We start from the raw sequence: 20,620 nt of genomic DNA, 5'->3' as shown, positions 1-20,620 counted from the left end.
GCATTCATGGCCAAACTAAGTAGGGCAGCGTCTGTAACGACTTTTTTTCAGTAACGCAGCCAACAATCCCGTTGAGTGGCGTGGTGCAACACTCACTGGCATGGCGTTGTTGATGCTGCTGTTGTAGACGCAAGAACGTAGCGTGGAGTCGGCCAGGCAGCCATCCAAAAGATTTAAAGACTCGGACACTTTCTCATGGAAATCCTCTGCCGACTTGTTGGTGATTCCGAAGTACAAGTAGTCCGAGTAGAGCCTGAAAAAACAACAGGCTACCTGAAAATTACACAATGCAGGAATTCATATCTAATAAATAAATAAATAAATAAATAAATAAATATCTATCTATCTATCTATCTATCTATCTATCTATCCATCCATTTATATATATATATATATATATATATATATATATATATATATGTACATTCAAGCATTTTCCTGACCTTTAAAGGCGACATTAAAAGTAAAGCATTTTCAAGGATTTCAAGCACCCATACTAGCCGTACTAGATTAAACATGGCACACCAGGATTAACATGTAATAAAGACTTAAAGGGACATTGTGTATTATTTAACTCATGGTGGTAAAAAGCTCGCTTCAATTGCCACTTGTACACTATTGGCAGAATGTAGCCTTTGTCTATATAACAATGGTGTCCAGAATATTCTGCCTTTAAAAAAAAATCACAAAAAGCAGTTCATCACCAGCGTCTGATTCTAGCAACATTCTCATCACACAAAATTTGACCAACATGCAAGGATGGGAGGGAGAAGAGAAGAAAACTATTGAGCTATCAATAATCTGTAGCATAGAATTTTTTTTTGATCGTGTTAACTTAAGAATTCAGATTATGCACTGCTCCTTTTGCATAAAAGCATCAATATTTAGACAATCATCCATTATATGTCACAGTTGCCATGGCGCCCCATTGGCCCCGCCCGTGTGGCACCAGCTGCAGCTTGTTGACAGATTTGCTCCCTGTCAGTATTTAATAAACTCTGTCCTGTCGGTCCGTCTGTGAATCTCTGTTTTTACACAGAAAGTCCTTTTTCGCCTGTTCTGTTTTTTGCCCCTGTTTGTCTCCCGCTACGATCTGTTTTTGATCTCGACCACGTCTGTTCTCCCGTCCTGAATAACAATTTATTTTTGATCTCGACCACGTCTACCCTCCTCTCCTGGCTTTCGACTTGTTTCAGATCCCGACCACATTTTTGCTCTTCTGTTCCGGCTAGTGACCCGTTTTTTCCGTTCCGACACCGCCATCGCTCGCCACGGAAGTCTCACTTCCGCGTTCCGAGCGACTGGCTTCCTGAGTCCAGCAATCCCCGGATCGTGGGCGCAACCCTTTCCCTTTCTTCAAATAAAACGTTACGCGAGTGGGTCCTGTCTCCATTCTGGTCCTGAAATTATATTAAAAAAAAAGTCCATTCAACAATTAAAAAAAAATAAAAAAATTGGACGCCTTTACTTGCGGTAAGCTTTCTAATACTATCACTAATTTTATTGTTCGGGGCTGGGGTGTGTACCAAATCCGAATCGTTGGCCTCACTATCGCCCTCTGCCATGAGGCAAGAGAATTGTGTGCCTCACTCTGCCTCTGCAGACGCTTAGCACAGTAATACGTTACATACTGATTGTACTAATGATATTCAGGATGGCGGCACGGACTAGTGGTTAGCGCATCCGCGACATAGCCCTGAGGTCATGGGATCAAATCCAGCTTCCAGCCTTCCTGAGTGGGGTTTACATGTTCTCCCTGCACTTGCGTGGGTTTCTTCTGGGCACTTTGGTTTCTTCCCACATTCCAAAAAAACATTCATGTCATGAGTGAGTTGTCTGTCCCTGTGTGGCCTGCGGCTGTCTGGCAAACAGTTCAGGGTGTCCCCTGCCCACTAGCTCCAGCACCCCGGCAACCCTACTGAGGATAAGTGAAGCAGATAAAGGATTGATGGATGGATGTTCACGATTTGAAGATTATACCATTTTTTAAAAATATTTATTTCATAGAATTAAATAATTGTAAAGATAAACAAGGTATCATGGTTCAACCATTAAATATATATCTAATTTAATATTTCCATGATGAGATTGTGTCTCTCCCACCTCCCCTGACTGTAAGTCACTGCTTGAATTTGAGTTGTTTTATTTTATTTGGTAGTTTTAACTCATAAATCCATTGCTAGTGCACTTATGCATTTTTCTTTGTAGTGGATTTACAGTGCCTTGAAAAATAGAATAGAATTTACTTTTTATTGTCATTCTTTGTAACCATACACAGAACGAAATGTCGATACACCTGACCCGTACAGTTAAACTGTAGCGAGCCGATGCAGCCGCAGCCAAACAGGGCACCGCCATTTTAGACCCAACTGCTGTGTTGGGAGTCATTAGGTGACCAAATCCCCCAATTCCAACCCTTAATGCCGAACGCCAAGCAGGGAGGCAATGAGTACCAATGTTGTAAGTCTTAGGTATGACTCGGCCAAGGCTTGAAGCAGCGACTTCCCAGTCACGGAGCGGGCGCCCTACCATCTAGGTTACCGAGCTGGCGAAAGAATCCTCGTTGTTGGCAGGAAAACTACAGAAAGTACTACCTACATGAATTCTGAGTATTTTGCATATTCAAATATTACACAGAGACAATCAAAGGAAATGTGAAATGCACTTTTGAAATGTCAATTCCGTTTATTAAACAAAAACAATCCAAAACAATCTGGCCCCATAATAAATCACAGAGTAACCGAGTTCCTTTCCACGAGCCTGTCAAGACCAGAACGGAGACAGGACCAACTCGCATAACGTTTCTCACAGAAGGAATAGGAGCGCACACACGACCCGGAGCTTGTTGGTCGCGGAGAGTAGGTTTCTCAGATGGGAAAGTGGGACTTCCGTGGCGAGCGAGGGCAGTGTCGGGAATGGAAAAAAGTCGAAAGCCAAAAGAGGAGAGTAGACGTGGTCGAGATAAAAAAACTGATTGTTATTCGGGGCGGGAGAACAGACGAGGTCGAGATCAAAACAGATCGTAATTCGAGACGGGAGAGCAGACGTGGTCTAGCTTAAAACATATCGTAGTGGGAGAAAAACAGGAGCAAAAACAAGGGCAGCGAAAAAGTGCTTGCCGTGTAAAAACGGAGATTCGCAGACGGACCGACAAAAGGGGACTGACACGACAGAGTTTAAATACTGACAGGGAGCCAATCTGTCAACAAGCTGCAGCTGACGCCCACAGGCGTGGCCAATTGGGCGCCAAGGCAACCGTGACAGAAGCTGGCGCCACACGGCGGGGGGCCAATAGGACGCCATGGCAACCGTGACAGAGCCACACCGAAAAATGATGGACACCACCTGTTTTGAATGGAAAAAAAATACTGAAATTGAACCTGTTGTCCTTAGTGAAGTAGGCTACAAAATTTCACGAATACAATTGGCATGCCATGATCGAACGAAATTCCAGAAGAAATAAAGGGAAATCATTTAAATCTATCAGTCTGGAAAAAGTCACAAACACATTTCCAAGGCTGTAGTGCTTTGACAAACCACTGTCAGATCCATTATTCACAAATGAAGAAAGCTGGGAACAGTGGTAAACCTTCCCAGGAGTGGTCGTTCAACAAAGATTACTCCAGGAGTGCAACAACAGCTTACTCAGGTTACAAAAGAACCTTGAAAAACATTCAAGGAGCTGCAGGCTTTTTGCTCTCAGGTCAGTGTTAATGACTCCACTGTAAGAAGGACACTGGCCGAAATGGCCTGCATGGGAGAGTTACCATGCAAAAACTACCGCTCTCACAAAAGAACAAAAAGTCATCTCACATTTGCCATAGAGCATCAAGACTTTTGGTGAATCATTATGTGGTCTGATGAGTCAAAACATTTTGGAAAGTGTGCATCATGTGGCATAAAGCATTTGACAAAAAGAACATGATACCAACAGTAAAGCATGGTGGTGGCAGTATAATGGTCTGGGGCTGTTTTGATTCCTCAGGACCAGGACCACCTTCTGTGGTTGGCGGAATAATACATTCTGGTGCTTACTAAGCGATTCTGAAGGAGAAGGTCTGGCCATAAGGTTGCGCCCTAAAGTTTGAATGCTCTTGCATCATGCACCAGGACAACGATCTGAAACATACCTGTCGTGATTACTGATGCGGGTCACCTGAGTCTGCTCCGTTGGCGCCAAAAGCCGCGGTGCCTGATTGGCTGTTGTACTCTTTTTAAACCCCCGCCTTCCTGTCAACATTCGTCAGATCGACTGCGAACCTTAGCTACACGCAAGGCAAGCTCTTTTGACTCCTGACTCTATCCTGCCCTGTTTTCCATCTGATTCCCGTTGCTGACCTCTTTTCTGAACCTGTTTACGTTTTTGCTCCTCCGTCCCGGCCATCAACCTGTTTTTTCTCGCTCTCGACATTGCCTTCGATCAACACGGAAGTGCCACTTCCGCGTTCCCAGCGATTTGCTACCCGTGACTGACGATCACCGGATCGTGGGTGTAAGCCCTTTCCTGGGTGTAAGCTGGGTAAAACAAACGCAACTGGACCCCGTCTCCTTTCCTGGTCTGTGACAATACTAGCAAGTCCACCTCTGAGTTGCTCAAAACAACGCAAAATAAAGGTTTTAGAGTATCCAAGTCCAAGTCCGAATTTAAATCTACTTGAGACGCTATGGTCTGACCTTAAACAGGTTATACCCTCCAATATGGCGGGTCTGAAACACTTTCGTAAAGAAAAGGGGGCCAAAATGTCTCCATGACGTTGTGAAAGACTGGACATCCTGGAAGGGAGATTACCACCCGTGAGGCCCCTTCTCAAGGTTCCTTTTTTCCTCATGATGAGGTTTTGAGTTTTTCCTTGCCCGCATGTTGGTTTCAGATAAGGCGATGGTGTAATTGTAATCCTGTGCAGTCCTTGTGACATTTTTGTGATTAAGGGCTATACAAATAAAAACGACTTGACTTGAATCATCGTAATGGTTTGATTTCTGTTGTCACTGCAAAAAGTGGCTAACTCGTGAGTAAGTTCGGGGAGCAATTACTTTTTCACATAGGGCCAGAAAGGTTTTGATTTTTATTGTGCCTTGATAAATGGAATCAACACTTCAAAAATACATTTTGAATTCCCTTGACTCTGTGAAATGTTAAAAATGAGTTGATTGTGAGTGGTAAATATGCAAAAGACACAGAAATCAGGAAGGGGAAATCATTTTTCACAGCACTTTAAGTGTTTGAAATACTATCTAAATGCCCAAAAACTAAAATAGTAAACATTGGTAAAAAAAACAAAAAAAAAAAAAACAAGGAAAAGCGAACCTTTCCACTGGGTCCCTGAGCATGACAATAAAACGGGCATTGGGCTGCAGAGCATGCACAAAGTCCTGGATGAGGAAGGGCGGTTCCCCATTGTTAGTAGTGTTGTCGTAGAAGTACACCCAGGCGTTGTTGTCCCACATGGTTGACGTGCTGGCTTCGCCTGTTCAACACAAAATACCACATTTTTTAAGAATGGCTTCCAATTAAGTATTTGGAATTGAGGTCACAAGTTTATGTCGTATTACAAATATAAGGACCAACATATATATATATATATATATATATATATATATATATATATATATATATATATATATATATATATATATGCAATCAGGATTCAGGGCTAACCACTCTACTAAGACAGCCCTGATTAAGGTAACCAATGATCTTCTACTGGGAATGGACTCCGGCTTCTCTTCATCTCTTCATCACTCTTGCTGCTGCTGGACCTTAGTGCTGCCTTGACACTGTGGACCATAACATCTTACTATAATGGTTGGAATAATGGATTGGTCTCTCAGGAACCGTCCTCTTATAGTTAAGATCCTACCTCTCAGATAGGACGCACCGTGTTAAATATGGTAAAATGACATATGAGCCCTTTAGTGTTACCTGTGGTGTTCCGCAGGGTTCAGTGCTTGGCCCCCTTCTCTTCAGCATTTATATGCTTCCACTAGGTGATATTCTTCGCAAGTATAATATCAGTTTCCATTGCTACGCAGATGACACTCAACTATCTCCCGATGGAGGAATCTGCCACAATAAACTGTGGAAATTCGGAGGCCTGCCTCACTGAGATAAAAGAATGGATATCACTCAACTTCTTGCGGCTTAACTCTGAAAAGACCGAAATATTAGATATTGGTCCATCTAAATGCCATGACTTGTTCTCAAAAACTGCTCTGAATATTGACAAATGTAATATCACCCAGAGTGACTCAGTCAACAATGTAGGTGTCATATTTGACCCCGATCTCTCCTTTCAAACACACGTTAAGAATATTACTAGAACAGCTTCTTTCCATCTCCGCAACATTGCTAAAATTCTCCATATGCTGTCTCAGTCGGATACGGAGATTATAATTCATGCGTTTGTTACCTCCTGTCTCGATTACTGTAATGCACTACTCTCCGCTCTCCCGAAGTCCAAAACCAAGTGCCTTCAGCTGGTACAAAATGATGCGGTGAGGCTTTTAACTAAGACATGAAAGTTTGATCACATTACCTTGAAATAGGCTGACCTGCACTGGCTCCCTGTCAGTTAAAGATGTGATTTTAATGTTCTGTTGGTAGTATACAAAATCATGCATGGACTTCCTCCCTCATATCTTTCAGATTTAATTTCCCCCTATGTTCTGGTCCGGAGCATTCGCTCTGAAAATGCTGGTCTACTAGTGATCCCAAGAGCTAAGAAGAGATCTGCAGGTTCGAGAGCGTTCTCCATTCGGGCCGCGGTGCTGTGGAATGCTCTTCCCCCTGAGATTTGATCTGTAACCACAGTGGAAATGTTTAAATCTAAGTTTAAAACGCACCTTTATTCTATAGCATATGAATAACCTATATTTTATGTTGATAATATCTGTGTATTATTTGCCCTCATGTAGGCTTTAGATGAGATGATGGTGTCATAATAGTCTGTGGTCTGCAATAACCTGTGGTCTTTGCAGCCCTTTGAGACTTGTGATTAAGGGCTATACAAATAAACATGACTTGACTTGACTTGACATTTTTCTGTTTTCTTTTCATTTTTTCATTTTTCTCTCTTTTTTCATTTTATTTCCTTTTTTTTAGTTTCACTATTGGTCTTACAATTATATTATTATTATTATTTATATTATATTTTTCATTCTCTTTTTATTTTTCCCTTTTATCCCCTTTTTTCTTGAGTTTTACTTTTTATCTCACTTCCTTTTTTTCTTGTTTCTCTTTTTTTTGTCTTTTTTTTCTTTTCCTTTTTTCTTTTCTTTCTTCTCTTCTTATCAAAAGTAATACGATTTTGGTAACTTGGAGTGTCCGCATTTTGTCTTCTTCCAATGTCCTTTCAGCCCTCATTTTCAGAATAGGACCGAATATAACTTCTAGTTGGAAAAAAATACACACTCCTTTCAACTGTCTCATAAAGTAGGGCGCCTCAACTATCACCCTGGGGGCTGCAATTGGCCCCAGGCAAAGAGTTTGAGAAGCCTGTTCTACATAGTCTGTTTTGCTGTGAGTAAACAGGTGCCTGTGGAAGGTACAGCTTAGCAGGTAAGTCGATGGCCAGGGCGGGAGAGCAGGTCGAAAAACGTGGAACGGAAACAGGTCAAAAACGGAAGGCAGGCATGAATCAGGCAAGAGGAGTCGTAGGTACTTTGTAGTCTGGAGAAACACACGGGGATACAAAAAGTACAATCCGACGTCCTGGACGCTTAAGAGGAGAACGTCAGCCAATCAGGAAGTGCGCTCCAGCGCGCCAAACGATTGCCCTAGGTGACTTTACGTAGGCAATCACGACAGTACCAAGTTTTGTTCATAAGGTTTATTATTGCTCAATAAGGGCAATTGCAGTCATTAATAAGGGGAGCAATTGGCTGAGTTTGACAGGTAAGAATTTTTCTAGAGCATAACCGACAAATCAAAAATAAAAACTCTAGGAAACATTTTTCCCATTTAATATAAAGCGCAGAAAATAGAGAATGCTCAAAAAAACGATAATCTGGCCGTCAATGTTGAAGTCAGCCATGCGGTCAACTGTCTTTTTGGCGGGGCGTACCTCTAGCCTCTGAGGCACGGTGTGTAAATACTGATCGGCGGATTTGGCGCCTTACCTGGCATTATTTATTTAAAGTGAGGAACAAATAAGAATAGCCGGCTAGACCGCAAACAATGGTTGTGACACCAACGCTTGGATGATAGAGATAAACGCTGAAGGAGTTCCTTCAGCCACGGCTGGTTTCCTCTCCTTGAGGCGAGGAGAAGATTCTTCGTCAATGGCTAGTTTCCTGTCCTGGCAGCAAGGGAAGGCTCCTTTGCAGCGTCTGGTTTTCTGCCCTGGCGGTGAGAAGAAATCTCTTTTCTTGGGACTGGTTTCCTGTCCTTGTTGCAAGGGGAAGGCTTCTCGGATGCGCCTTGTTCCCGATTTTGGCGGCAAGGAGAAGGCCTCTCGGCTGCGGCTGGTTTCCTGTTCTGGCAGCGAGGGGAAGGCTTCTCATCAGCGCCTGGTTGTGACCCTTGGATTTTGGAATACCCCTTTCGCACAATGGCTAACTATGCTAAAACATCTCTCACCTCAGTCATCAGCAAGGGTCTTTACCAGTGATGCATACATGCCAACCTTTTGCCATTAAAAAAGGTGGATGTGATCTCGCAGCCTGATTTGGTACGAAAAACAATCCGTCTTTTGGAAAACAACATACAGTATATGTCCTTTCGAGGAAATCGCTTCAAATCCCAACATTCTGTAATATTGCCTTTTATATCATGAGTCATGACTATTTATGTGGGGACCAGAACGGAGACAGGACCCACTTGCGTTACGTTTCTCTCAGTTTTATTGGAAGAAAGGAAAGGGTTACACCCACGATCCGGTGATCGCTGGACGCGGGGTGCAGGTCGCTCTGAACGCAAAAGCGATTGCGGTGTCAGGAACGGAAAAAAACGGAGAGCAATAAACGTGGTCAGGATCAAAAAACGGTCGAAGCCGGGAAATAGACGGGAAAGAAAAAAGGTGGGAGTCAGGGTCGAAAAATCTTGCCTAGAGTACAGTGAGGTTCGCAGACGGACTGACAGCAGGTGACAGATAGACTTGGGTTTGAATAGTGACAGGGAGCCAATCAGAGTCCGAGGCAGTTGGCACCAAAGGTGCGGGCACAGGTGCATCACATCGGTAATCATGACAATTTACCATTTTTTAAATTATTCATTGTTAAATGCGTATTAGGATGCATCTTATTCTTGTATCGACAATTATTGGAATAACATTTATAAAAAAAAAATTCTTCAGATGCTGATACCTGGTGTGGTACTCATCTAGCCGTAATTTAAAAGAATGTTAAATTTTAATCTAACTTGCTAAATCCCTGTTGAGCTAGATAAAGTTCATAAGTGTATCAATTGAACTCTTGGATTTATACCACCAGAGTAAAAACGTCAAACAGGGTTATTGTATAAAAAAGTTATAATGGCAAGCACAACCTTACCGATGATTATGTCAGGCCGACTGGGTGCACTGCTGTCGTTGGCCACTAGGCTTCCTTGGATGAGATAAGCGGCCTGGTCGAACAAGTCTAGGTAGTCCTCCACTGGGTAGCGGTTGTGAAAGCCCTCGCTCGGACGGATGAGCCCTGGACGGCAACACGAAATGAGAAAATGTAAAGCTAAATGCTAATGAAAACATTGTAAATGTCATGGTTTGGAGCCTGCAGTCCATCTCCTTCTCCAAGATGGTAATCCCTAGGTGCTTCCAATTTAGACAATTGGCAACCACTACTATATATGCTCCAGACTCTTACCTCACACTGCCTGAGACGTTTTACTTTCTGATGACATTCACTCGCTTAGTGAACAGCTTCTCCTCCAGACCCAAATGCAGGACACAATTAGACGGAAAACAAGGGCCGCGATTTACCCCCAACTGGGGGAGGGGGAGGGCGTTAATTTAACAACAACAACAAACTTTACTAGAGAGAAGGGAGTGTGGGACCAGAACTGCCGAAGAGGGAAAATTGAGAAGGGGTCTTTGGGTGGAGAAAATCTTGAAAAGGATTGCTAGAGAGGAGGATCTTGGGACAAGGAGGAACATGGAAAGAAGGTCCGGGAAAAGTTGCTTAAAATCTTGAAAGGGTGTACCTTCAAGAAGGTAGTTGGGGTGGCAGGAACTGAAGAAAAAAGTCACGGGAGGAGAAACTAGTCGTCTTGTCGAGTGAACGTCTTCAGGAATCAAAAAGATGCAGCAAAGTGAGTTGGGAGCCTGGAGTATTTATGGTAGAGGTGGCCAATTTTCTGATTGGAATCCCCTAGGAAGAGGAATACAGTGGGACCTCGCTACTTCGCGCTTCGACGTTCGCGGCTTCAGAGCTTCGCGGCCTGTAATAGTTAATTTTTATTTTTTTTATTTTTTAAGGGCGTCACTACTTCGCAGATTTTCACTTTTAGCGGGTGGTTTTGGTCCCCATTAACTGGGTCTAAAAAATAATGATTAAAAAAAATAAAAAATAATAATAATTTTAAAAAAATGTTTACTTGCACCGCACCGCGGGTGCCGTTCGGTCGCTCCCGCGAGCGAGCCCCTAACCCGCGGCGCGGGTACTTTCGGGCGCGATACGCACGACACCACGACAAGCCGAGCGGGTCGGGCGCTCGGCGCGGAGGCCGGTGCCCGGCATCTCCCACTCGGGCCGCGAGGGCCTTCGCCTCGGCGACCGGACTCGCCGGGTAGGTCGTGGGCTCGGCGCTGAGGCCGGGCATCGCTACTTCGCAGATTTTCACTTTTTGCGGGTGGTTTTGGTCCCCATTAACCAGGTCTAAAAAATAATAATTTAAAAAAAATATATATGTATATATATAAATTTTTTTTGTTTTTCAAGGTGCGCCGCTACTTCGCGGATTTTCACATATCGCCGGTGGTTTTGGTCCCCATTAAACGCAATAACCGAGGTCCCACTGTAGTGAGGGGGACAGGAAAATGGGGTAATGCTGCTATCTCCTGGAGAAGGAGATGGACAGCACATGCCAACTGATTTCACAGGTTGTCGAATGTTTTCTTCTATTTTTTTTTCATATGGCTATTTTAAAGCAGTTTTTGGGTGTCGCCTTCAATGTGAATGTATACAATAATTTGTAAATAGATAGCTAATTTTAGAGTCATGGGCTTCTTTTTGGTGTCAGCAATTTGGTGGAAATGGAATTACTTTTTAAATGAAGTAACTTGTAACTCTAACTACTGCTGTTCAGCAATGCGTCCGACACTGATCTCCGTTAACTGCGCACCGTAGTTTCAATTAGAAATAGTTTGAGTGGGTGAGTAGAATACAAATAATGAGAAAACCGGTGGTTGTTAAATGTCATGTTCAGTGTTGGGAATAACATGATTTTTTTTTCAGTAGTGGGGAAATCTAACCATTTTTTCCGCGGTTACAACGCCGTTACCGTGATTGACAGTCCAAAGTCGTGCGTAACTTAGAATATATTGAAATCACAAGCCGTAGTGAGTCTACTCTGATCTGTCTGTTTATAATCCCTGTACATTCGAGAATAGCACCCGTAGGAGCCAAAATGTATGTGTGCCATTCATTGTAATTTTTGTTTTGTCCATGGGGTGGTATGTAAATACAGGGAGTGCAGAATTATTAGGCAAGTTGTATTTTTGAGGATTAATTTTATTATTGAACAACAACCATGTTCTTAATGAACCCAAAAGTCTCATTAATATCAAAGCTGAATATTTTGGAAGTTGGAGTGGGGCTTTTTTAGTTTTAGCTATTTTAGGAGGATATCTGTGTGTGCAGGTGACTATTACTGTGCATAATTATTAGGCAACTTAACAAAAAACAAATGTATACCCATTTCAATTATTTATTTTCATCAGGGAAACCAATATAACAGCTCAACATTCACAAATATACATTTCTGACATTCAAAAACAAAACAAAAACAAATCAGTGACCAATATAGCCACCTTTCTTTGCAAGGACACTCAAAAGCCTGCCATCCATGGATTCTGTCAGTGCTTTGATCTGTTCACGATCAACATTGCGTGCAGCAGCAACCACAGCCTCCCAGACACTGTTCAGAGAGGTGTACTGTTTTCCCTCCTTGTAAATCTCACATTTGATGAGGGACCACAGGTTCTCTATGGGGTTCAGATCAGGTGAACAAGGAGGCCATGTCATTAGTTTTTCTTCTTTTAGACCCTTTCTTGCCAGCCACGCTGTGGAGTACTTGGATGCGTGTGATGGAGCGTTGTCCTGCATGAAAATCACGTTTTTCTTGAAGGATGCGGACTTCTTCCTGTACCAATGCTTGAAGGAGGTGTCTTCCAGAAACTGGCAGTAGGACTGGGAGTTGAGCTTGAGTCCATCCTCAACCCGAAAAGGCCCCACAAGCTCATCTTTGATGATACCAGCCCATACCAGTACCCCACCTCCACCTTGCTGGCGTCTGAGGCGGACTGGAGCTCTCTGCCCTTTACCGATCCAGCCACGGGCCCATCCATCTGGCCCATCAAGACTCACTCTCATTTCATCAGTCCATAAAACCTTAGAAAAATCCGTCTTGAGATTTTTCTTGGCCCAGTCTTGACGTTTCAGCTTGTGTGTCTTGTTCAGTGGTGGTCGTTTTTCAGCCTTTCTTACCTTGGCCATGTCTCTGAGTATTGCACACCTTGTGCTTTTGGGCACTCCAGTGATGTTGCAGCTCTGAAATATGGCAAAACTGGTGGCAAGTGGCATCTTGGCAGCTGTACGCTTGACTTTTCTCAGTTCACGGGCAGTTATTTTGCGCCTTGGTTTTTCTACACGCTTCTTGCGACCCTGTTGACTATTTTGAATGTAACGCTTGATTGTTCGATGATCACGCTTCAGAAGCTTGGCAATTTTAAGAGTGCTGCATCCCTCTGCAAGATATCTCACTATTTTTGACTTTTCAGAGCCTGTCAAGTCCCTCTTCTGACCCATTTTGCCAAAGGAAAGGAAGTTGCCTAATAATTATGCACACCTGATATAGGGTGTTGATGTCATTAGACCACACCCCTTCTCATTACAGAGATGCACATCACCTGATATGCTTAATTGGTAGTAGGCTTTCGAGCCTATACAGCTTGGAGTAAGACAACATGCATAAAGAGGATGGTGTGGTCAAAATACTCATTTGCTTAATAATTCTGCACTCCCTGTATTGCATTTCTTGCGTTGTCAGGAAATCATAAGACCCGGTAGCGCTATGCGAGAGCTGTGCTATGCGAAAGATGCTTTGTTGTTAATCCTTGGTTAAAGGGTCTTTTTTGTTGAGGAACAAGATATCTGAAGCAAGGTTTAAGAATATTCTGGTCCTCAGATAAAATCACAGGTTTGAGAAGGGGTAGGATAGTCTGGTTGGCTCCTTAGATGATGGACAAAGACAAAAATTTCATGTTTTTCTCGGTCTTTTAGAATTACATTGCAGTGTTTTTTTGTTGTCAAACCATTCACTCAGTTCAGTTCATATTGTTTTGCAATTGAGTTTTGTTGTGAAAAAAATACCTTTAAATCACTTGCCAATGGGTACATGACCAGTTATCTAAGGTTGTGAGAATAATATTATAGTTTTGAAGCTCACTTTATATTGTTTAGTGATGATCGTTATTGTCCGATACTGTTATCTGCACCGCTTATCCTCAGTAGGGTCGCGGGGGTGCTGGTGCCCATCCTAGCTATCTCCGGGCAACGGGCAGTGGACACCCTGAACTAGTTGCCAGCCAGTCGCAGGGCACAGAGGGACAGACAATTTGCTCGCTCATTCACACCTACGGACAATTTGGACCGGCCAATTAACCTGACATGCATGTTTTTAGAATTTGGGAGGAAGCCGGAGTGCCTGGAGAAAACGAGGTCCATCCATCCATCCATCCATCTATCCATTATCTTCCGCTTATCCAAGGTCGGGTCGCGGGGCAGCAGCCTTAGAAGGGAAGCCCGGACGTCCCTATCCCCAGCCACCTCCTCCAGCTCATCCGACGGGATCCCGAGGCGTTCCCAAGCCAGCCGAGAGACATAGTCTCTGCAGCGTGCCCTGGGTCGCCCCCGGGGCTTCCTGCCGGCGGGACATGCCCGGAACACCTCCCGAGGGAAGCGCCCAGGAGGCATCCTTATCAGATGCCCGAGCCACCTCAACTGGCTCCTCTCAATGCGGAGGAGCAGTGGCTCCACACAGAGTCCCTCCCGGATGACTAAGCTTCTCACCTTATCTCTAAGGGAGAACCCAGACACCCTGCGGAGGAAACTCATTTCGGCCACTTGTATCCGGGATCGTGTTCTTTCGGTCATGACCAATCTTCCCTCTAATTTTCCACGGGTCTGAGCGTTCACACAAAGTCGGTGAGCAACGCTTGAAACAACAGTGAGCAACCATAATCCCAAGTGTGGCAAGATAATTAATTATCAAACATGTCCAAAACTTGACATCAAGTTACATTTTGCTAAGTTTCCAGCAATGCAAAATTATTTTTCTTTTTTGAACGAATTGACTCATGTACTATTGCAAAGGTACGGCCTACAAACGTCGTTTGTTCTTACAATTCTTTCACAAGATATCAATTTCTTTTTATTTCCTGATATGTTTTGTCACATAATATTAACATATTTGGGGGCTTATTTAGTCGGTTGTAAGATACAGAACTGTACTTAATCACATTTTTTAGTGGAAGTACAACGTTGGCAACAAGATTCACTTGATATATTTGAAAATTATTTGAATGCAACACAAACTTTTTCTTCTTTTTGAAGATCCGGTTCCGGAATACAATGTCAAGGCTGGCGTTTCTCCGTGGATTCAATCGGGTGAAAAGTACCTTTCCGACGTTGTCCTCCGGATTTGTTCGTCCAGATATGACACCAAAAGAAAGGGAACGCGACAGGGAACTACAGGACGAACTTAAGCGCCGTCGGGACGAAGGTGAAGTAAATATTATTAAACGGGACGGGAAAATTATTGACAAGCCGGGAAATGCCTAAGGTCGCCTTCGCCATTATTGAACAGTCCCTCGATTCATCTCATTAATGCCTAATGTTTGACTTCTAAGGCAGATGACTTGGTCTCTTACATCAATTTCTACACCCCTGATATTTTGGCAATTACAGAAACTACTCCGCTGGTGACACAGGGCCAACTATAGCGAAATATCAAACCAATAGAACTGACCGAAAAAATGCTCAACATGGAGGAGTTTTGCTCCTGATTTCTCATGGTATATCTGTGCTTTCTGTCTCTAATTATCAATTTGATAGAATTGAGGTATTGAGTTGTGATATTTTTATTTCTGGGGAGCCTGTATATCGCTCAGGTCTGAGCTCTTTTCATGCCAACGTCGCTATGTTCGAACATCTGAATTCTATTTTTGATACTAAATTGCAAATTGTACTTATGGGTGATTTTAACTTTCCTGACCTTCACCACAGTTTTCTTCAAAATTCTGATACTAATCTAACTTCAATGTTTAAAAATTTGGTTTCAAATGCTGTTTTTTTTTCAACATGACGATAAACCAAGCAGGGAGTCCAACATATTAGACCTTGTGTTTTCTACTGACAGGTATCTGATTAAAAACATTGCCGTTGGGCCAAGTTTCTCTACCAGTGATCACGATTCTGTTACTTTCCAACTCAACCTAGCTCTTAAAAAAGACACCATTGCTCAAAATTACATACATTTTAAAGACTGTGATCTACACGGCATGAGAGACTTTCTGTCCAGAGTCAACTGGTATCTCTTGTTTGATAATTGTGGGAATATTGAAGAAATGTGGGCAATATTTAAATCTGTTGTTGACACCTTGATATCTGTATACGTACCCTTAGTTTCTGTTACACCTCACGTCAACCGTGATATAGCTGAATTGCATAGGCGAAAGCAGTTTATTCACAAGCCTTATAAACATGATCAGTTGGCATACTTGGAAAGTTATCAAGATGCTTCAAGGGAACTGCGGAGGGCCATAAGTCGGGAAAGGGTGGCTGAGGAAAATAAAGTTTTAGAGTCTAATAATACTCGTAAATTCTTTTCATACATCAACCTTAAACTAGACTCTAGATCTTTTGAGGATTCACAGCTGCCTGAGGACTGGCTTAGTGCTATTGTTATACCCATTTTTAAAGGGGGGAGCACAACAAGTGCAGTTAACTATAGACCAGTTAGCTTGACTAGCTGCGTCTGTAAAGTAAGAGAATTATTTCAGATGCCATATGGAAATTTATACAGGAGCACAATCTTTTTACCTTTAAGCAACATGGGTTTAGGTACGGACATTCTACCATGACTAACTTGATAGCTCATTTGAATAATATTACCAGTATGTTTTTCGTTCGCAATATGGCTGGTCATGTTGTTTACTTAGAGTTTTGCAAGGCTTTTGATAAAGTGTCTCATGTCAAGCTTTTACAAAAACTGAAGTGTTATGGTATTAGTGGAAAACTGCTTGAATGGATAACTGCATACTTGTCAAATCGTAAACAATGCGTAAAAATTGACGATGTTCTTTCAGCGTGGTCGGAAGTTTGTAGTGGGGTACCGCAGGGCTCAGTACTAGGACCATTATTATTCCTGTTTTTTGTGAACGACCTACCCGAGGTCATTCAAAGTAGTGAAATCTCAATTTTTTCCGATGATGCTAAACTGTCGGCTTTCTTACCAAAAACCCAGGTTGCAGGAACAATTGATTCTCTTCAAAATGACATTAAGTTTTTCTTTGGGCCGAACAGTGGCAACTGCAACTGTCATCTCACAAATGCTTAGCACGGTCATTCTTTCATGGTTCTGTTCCGCTGTATAGCATTAATGATCATGATTTGCATGTTGTTACTGAACATAAGGATCTGGGTGTCACTCTTACTTCAAACCTAAAGTTTATCACGCATATCGCCAAAATTACCAACAAAGCCAATAACGTAGCATCAAACATTTACAGAATTTTTTACAACAAGAACCCAGCATTCTTAGTTCGAATGTTTTGCGTGTATGTTAGACCTGGGTTCGAATATAATAGCGTTGTGTGGAAACCTTACTTACTCAAAGACGTCAACCAACTGGAAGGAGTTCAACGTCGGTATACGAAGCGGATACCTGCGATGCACAGTTTGTCATATCCGGAAAGACTACAAAGGCTGAACTTGGACTTTTTGGAGCTCCGCAGGATTTGATTTGATTTAATTTTTGTGTTCAAAGTACTACATGGAATGATCAATGTGCCCTTTGATCAATTTTTTGAGTTCTGTCGTGTTGATGGTTTACGTGGCCACAGATATAAGGTGCCTAGACCTACCAGCAACCTGCATGGAAACTTTATTTTTTTCAGGATACCAAAAATTTGGAATTTTTTGCCTGACCGGGTTGTTAGTGCAATTTCAGTGCAAACTTTTAAGCAAAGGTTGGCAGAGATAGATTTTTCAAATTTTCTTAGGTGAGGGGGCGTAAGGTGACCAAAATTTGGCCATGCTCACTCTCAGCATTAGTTTTGTATCATGTTTTGATTAATGTATCTAACAATACTTTCAATAAACATTACATCTCATCTCATCTCATCAACTACACGGCTTATCCTCAGAAGGGTCGCGGGGGTGCTGGAGCACATCCCAGCAATCATCGGGCAGTGGGCAGGTGACACCCTGAACTGGTTGCCAGCCAATCGCAGGGCACACGGGGATGTACAACTCACTCGCTCATTCACACCTAGGGACAATTTGGACCGGCCAATTCACCTGAAATGCATGTTTTTGGAATGTGGGAGGAAACCGGAGTGCCCGGAGGAAAACCACGCAAGCACGGGGAGAACATACAAACTCCGCACAGGAAGTCTGGAGCTGGATTTGAACCCACGCAGGAGGTTCGCAAGACATGAACTGTGCCGCACATGCACTAATCACTGTGCCGCCGTGCTGCCCCATAAACATTACATTACATTATTATTTAGTCATGTTGGGATTAAAAAAGCAAAAACAACCTTAAGAGCCATTTAGGACCCTTGTGTGCTGGCTAGATTTTCTTGTGCACTGAGAATGTGCGAGCAGTGCGGAATTGCGCACGCGCGCAGCTTAGGGGGAACGCTGGTCATGACCCAAAGTTCATGACCATAGGTGAGTTTAGGAACGTAGAACGACCGGTAGATCGAGAGCTTTGCCTTTCGGCTCAGCTCCCTCTTCACCACGACGGAGCAGTACATGGTCCGAATGACGGCAGACGCTGCACCGACCCGTCTGTCGATCTCCCGTTCCATACTACCCTCACTCGTGAACAAGACCCCAAGGTACTTGAACTCCTCCACTTGGGGCAAGATCTCTTCCCCAACCCAGAGGGAGCATGCCACTCTTATCTGACTGAGTACCATGGTCTCGGACTTGGAAGTGCTGATCCTCATCCCGGCCGCTTCACACTCGGCTGCGAATCGCTGCCAACAGGAAGCCAACAGTACCACGTCATCTGCAAAAAGCAGTGACGCAATGCTGAAGCCCCCAAACCGGACTCCATCCCCACCAAAGCTGCTCCTAGAAATTCTGTCCATAAAAGTTATGAACAGAATCAGTGACAAAGGGCAGCGCTGGCGGAGTCCAACCCTCACCGGGAACAAATTCGACTTACTGCCGGCAATGCGGACCAGACTCTGGCACCAGGCATACAGGGACCGCACAGCCCGGAAGACTGTGCAGTACCCCATACTCCCGAAGCACCCCCAACAGGGCCTCCCAAGGAACACGGTCGAATGTCTTCTCCAAGTCCACAAAACACATGTAGACTGGACAGGCAAACTCCCATGCACCCTCAAAGACCCTGCAGAGTGTGTAAAGCTGGTCCAGTGTTCCACGGCCAGGACAAAAACCACACTGTTCCTCCTGAATCCGAGATTAGGCCTCCTGGCGGACCCTCCTCTCCAGTACCCCTAAATAGACCTTACCAGGGAGGCTGAAAAGTATGATTCCCCTGTAGTTGGAACACACTCTCTGATCCCCCTTCTTAAAGAGGGGAACCACCACCCCAACCATGACACGCCCACGACATCCAGAGCCTTAATGAACTCCGGGCGGATCTTATCGACCCCTGGGGCCCTGCTACCGAGGAGCTTTTTGACCACCTCTGTGAGTTCAACCTCAGAGATGCGAGAGCCCAACTCAGAGTCCTCCGGCTCTGCTTCCCCAGAGGAAGACGTGTCGGTGGGATTGAGGAGGTCTTCGAAGTACTCCGCCCACCGATTCACAACATCCCGGGTCGAGGTCAGCAGCGCCCCATCGGCACTATACACAGTGTCGATGGCACACCGCTTGCCCCCCCCTAAGACTTCAAATGGTGGACAAGAATTTCCTCAAAGCCGTTCGGAAGTCGGCTTCCATGACCTCGCCAAACTCCTCCCATGCCTGAGTTTTTGCGTCGGCAACCGCCGAAGCCGCATTCCGCTTGGCCAGCCGATACCTGCTATCCAGTCCCACAGGCCAAGAAGGCCCGATAAGACTCTTTCTTCAGCTTGTTGGCATCCCTCACCGCCGGTGACCACCAACGGGTCTGAGGGTTGCCGCCGCGGCAGGCACTGACTACCTTACGGCCACAGCTCCGATCAGCCGCTTCGACAATGGAGGCGCAGAACATGGTCCACTCTGACTCAATGTCCCCCGCCTCCCTCGGGACATGGGAAAAGTTGAATTGAAACTTCTTCTGACAGGAGATTCTGCCAGCTGATCCCAACAGACCCTCACAACACGCTTGGGTCTGCCGGGTCGGACCGGCATCTTCCCCCACCATCGAAGCCAAATCACCACCAGGTTTAAACCCAGTCCTGTCACTGTCCTTTGGTCAGTCCGTCTGCGAATCTCCGTGTATACTAGGCAAGCCTTTTTCGACCTTGACTCCCGCCTGTCCCGTTGCTGCTCCCGGCTACGACCCGTTCTGATTCCGACCACGTCTGCTCTCCTGTCCCGACTTACGACCCGTTTTCCATCCCGACCACATCTGCTCTCCCGTCCTGGCTTTCGACCCGTTTCTGACCCAGACCACCTTTTTGCTTTCCCAGTCCCGGCTACCGACCAGTTTTTCCATCCCTGACACCGCCATCGCTCGCTACGGAAGATCCAATCCGAGTACGAGAGCGACTTGCTTCCCACGTCCGCAAACACCGGATTGTGGGCGCGCAAAAACTATTCAAGTGTTGATTATTATTTTTAAGCAATAGATTAAGAGAAAATAACAAACATCTATTCATGTATTAAACACAATTATGTATTTATATTTATATTGATTTATTTAACAGGAAATACAAAAAACTAAATTCCAATTTATGGATCTTACAAAGCAAATAGCAAATAATGTGCCGCTTTTTAAGCTAGCTATCTGGCTACCTTTTTAGCTCTGTTCTAGCCATCTTCGCTTCTTTGTGTGTGGTTGGCTTTTTACATGTTTGTGCATGCTATCCAGCTTAAATTTTACCTTTTTTGTCAGTTTCAAGCAAAATTTTGGCCTCCTATTGAGATACCTATCTTGCTTTTTAGCTTTCTATGTGGCTATTTAGTCAACTTTTTACTAGTTAAGCTAGTTATCTAGCTTCCCTTTAGTCTTTTAACTTTCTATCAAACTATCAAACTACCTTTTAGCTATTTAGCT

At 44.0% G+C, this 20,620-nt stretch overlaps 1 protein-coding gene and 1 long non-coding RNA gene across 2 annotated transcripts in view; one reads left to right on the top strand and one right to left on the bottom strand.

Annotated features, from left to right (window-relative positions):
• Positions 1-15,673, top strand: part of LOC148347054 (uncharacterized) — a 47,294-nt gene extending 31,621 nt beyond the window's left edge. Inside the window, exon 3 of the long non-coding RNA XR_015848135.1 lies at positions 14,770-15,673. This is a non-coding gene — a long non-coding RNA (uncharacterized LOC148347054). The remainder of the gene's footprint in view (positions 1-14,769) is intronic.
• LOC148347053 (carbohydrate sulfotransferase 15-like) overlaps positions 1-20,620 on the bottom strand; it is a 65,805-nt gene that overhangs the window by 9,983 nt on the left and 35,202 nt on the right. The window contains exons 4-6 of the mRNA XM_088324157.1: positions 9,490-9,633; positions 5,309-5,468; positions 97-253 (exon numbers count right to left, since the gene is read on the bottom strand). Coding sequence (XP_088180283.1) covers positions 97-253; positions 5,309-5,468; positions 9,490-9,633 — 461 coding nt within the window. The remainder of the gene's footprint in view (positions 1-96; positions 254-5,308; positions 5,469-9,489; positions 9,634-20,620) is intronic.

The sequence above is a fragment of the Urocampus carinirostris genome, chromosome 19 (assembly GCF_059441175.1).
Source record: "Urocampus carinirostris isolate Australia breed hairy pipefish chromosome 19, RoL_Ucar_1.0, whole genome shotgun sequence".
Lineage (NCBI taxonomy): Eukaryota > Metazoa > Chordata > Actinopteri > Syngnathiformes > Syngnathidae > Urocampus > Urocampus carinirostris.
The sequence above is the reverse complement of the archived record's forward strand: the minus strand, read 5'-3'. Positions and strand labels throughout refer to the sequence as shown.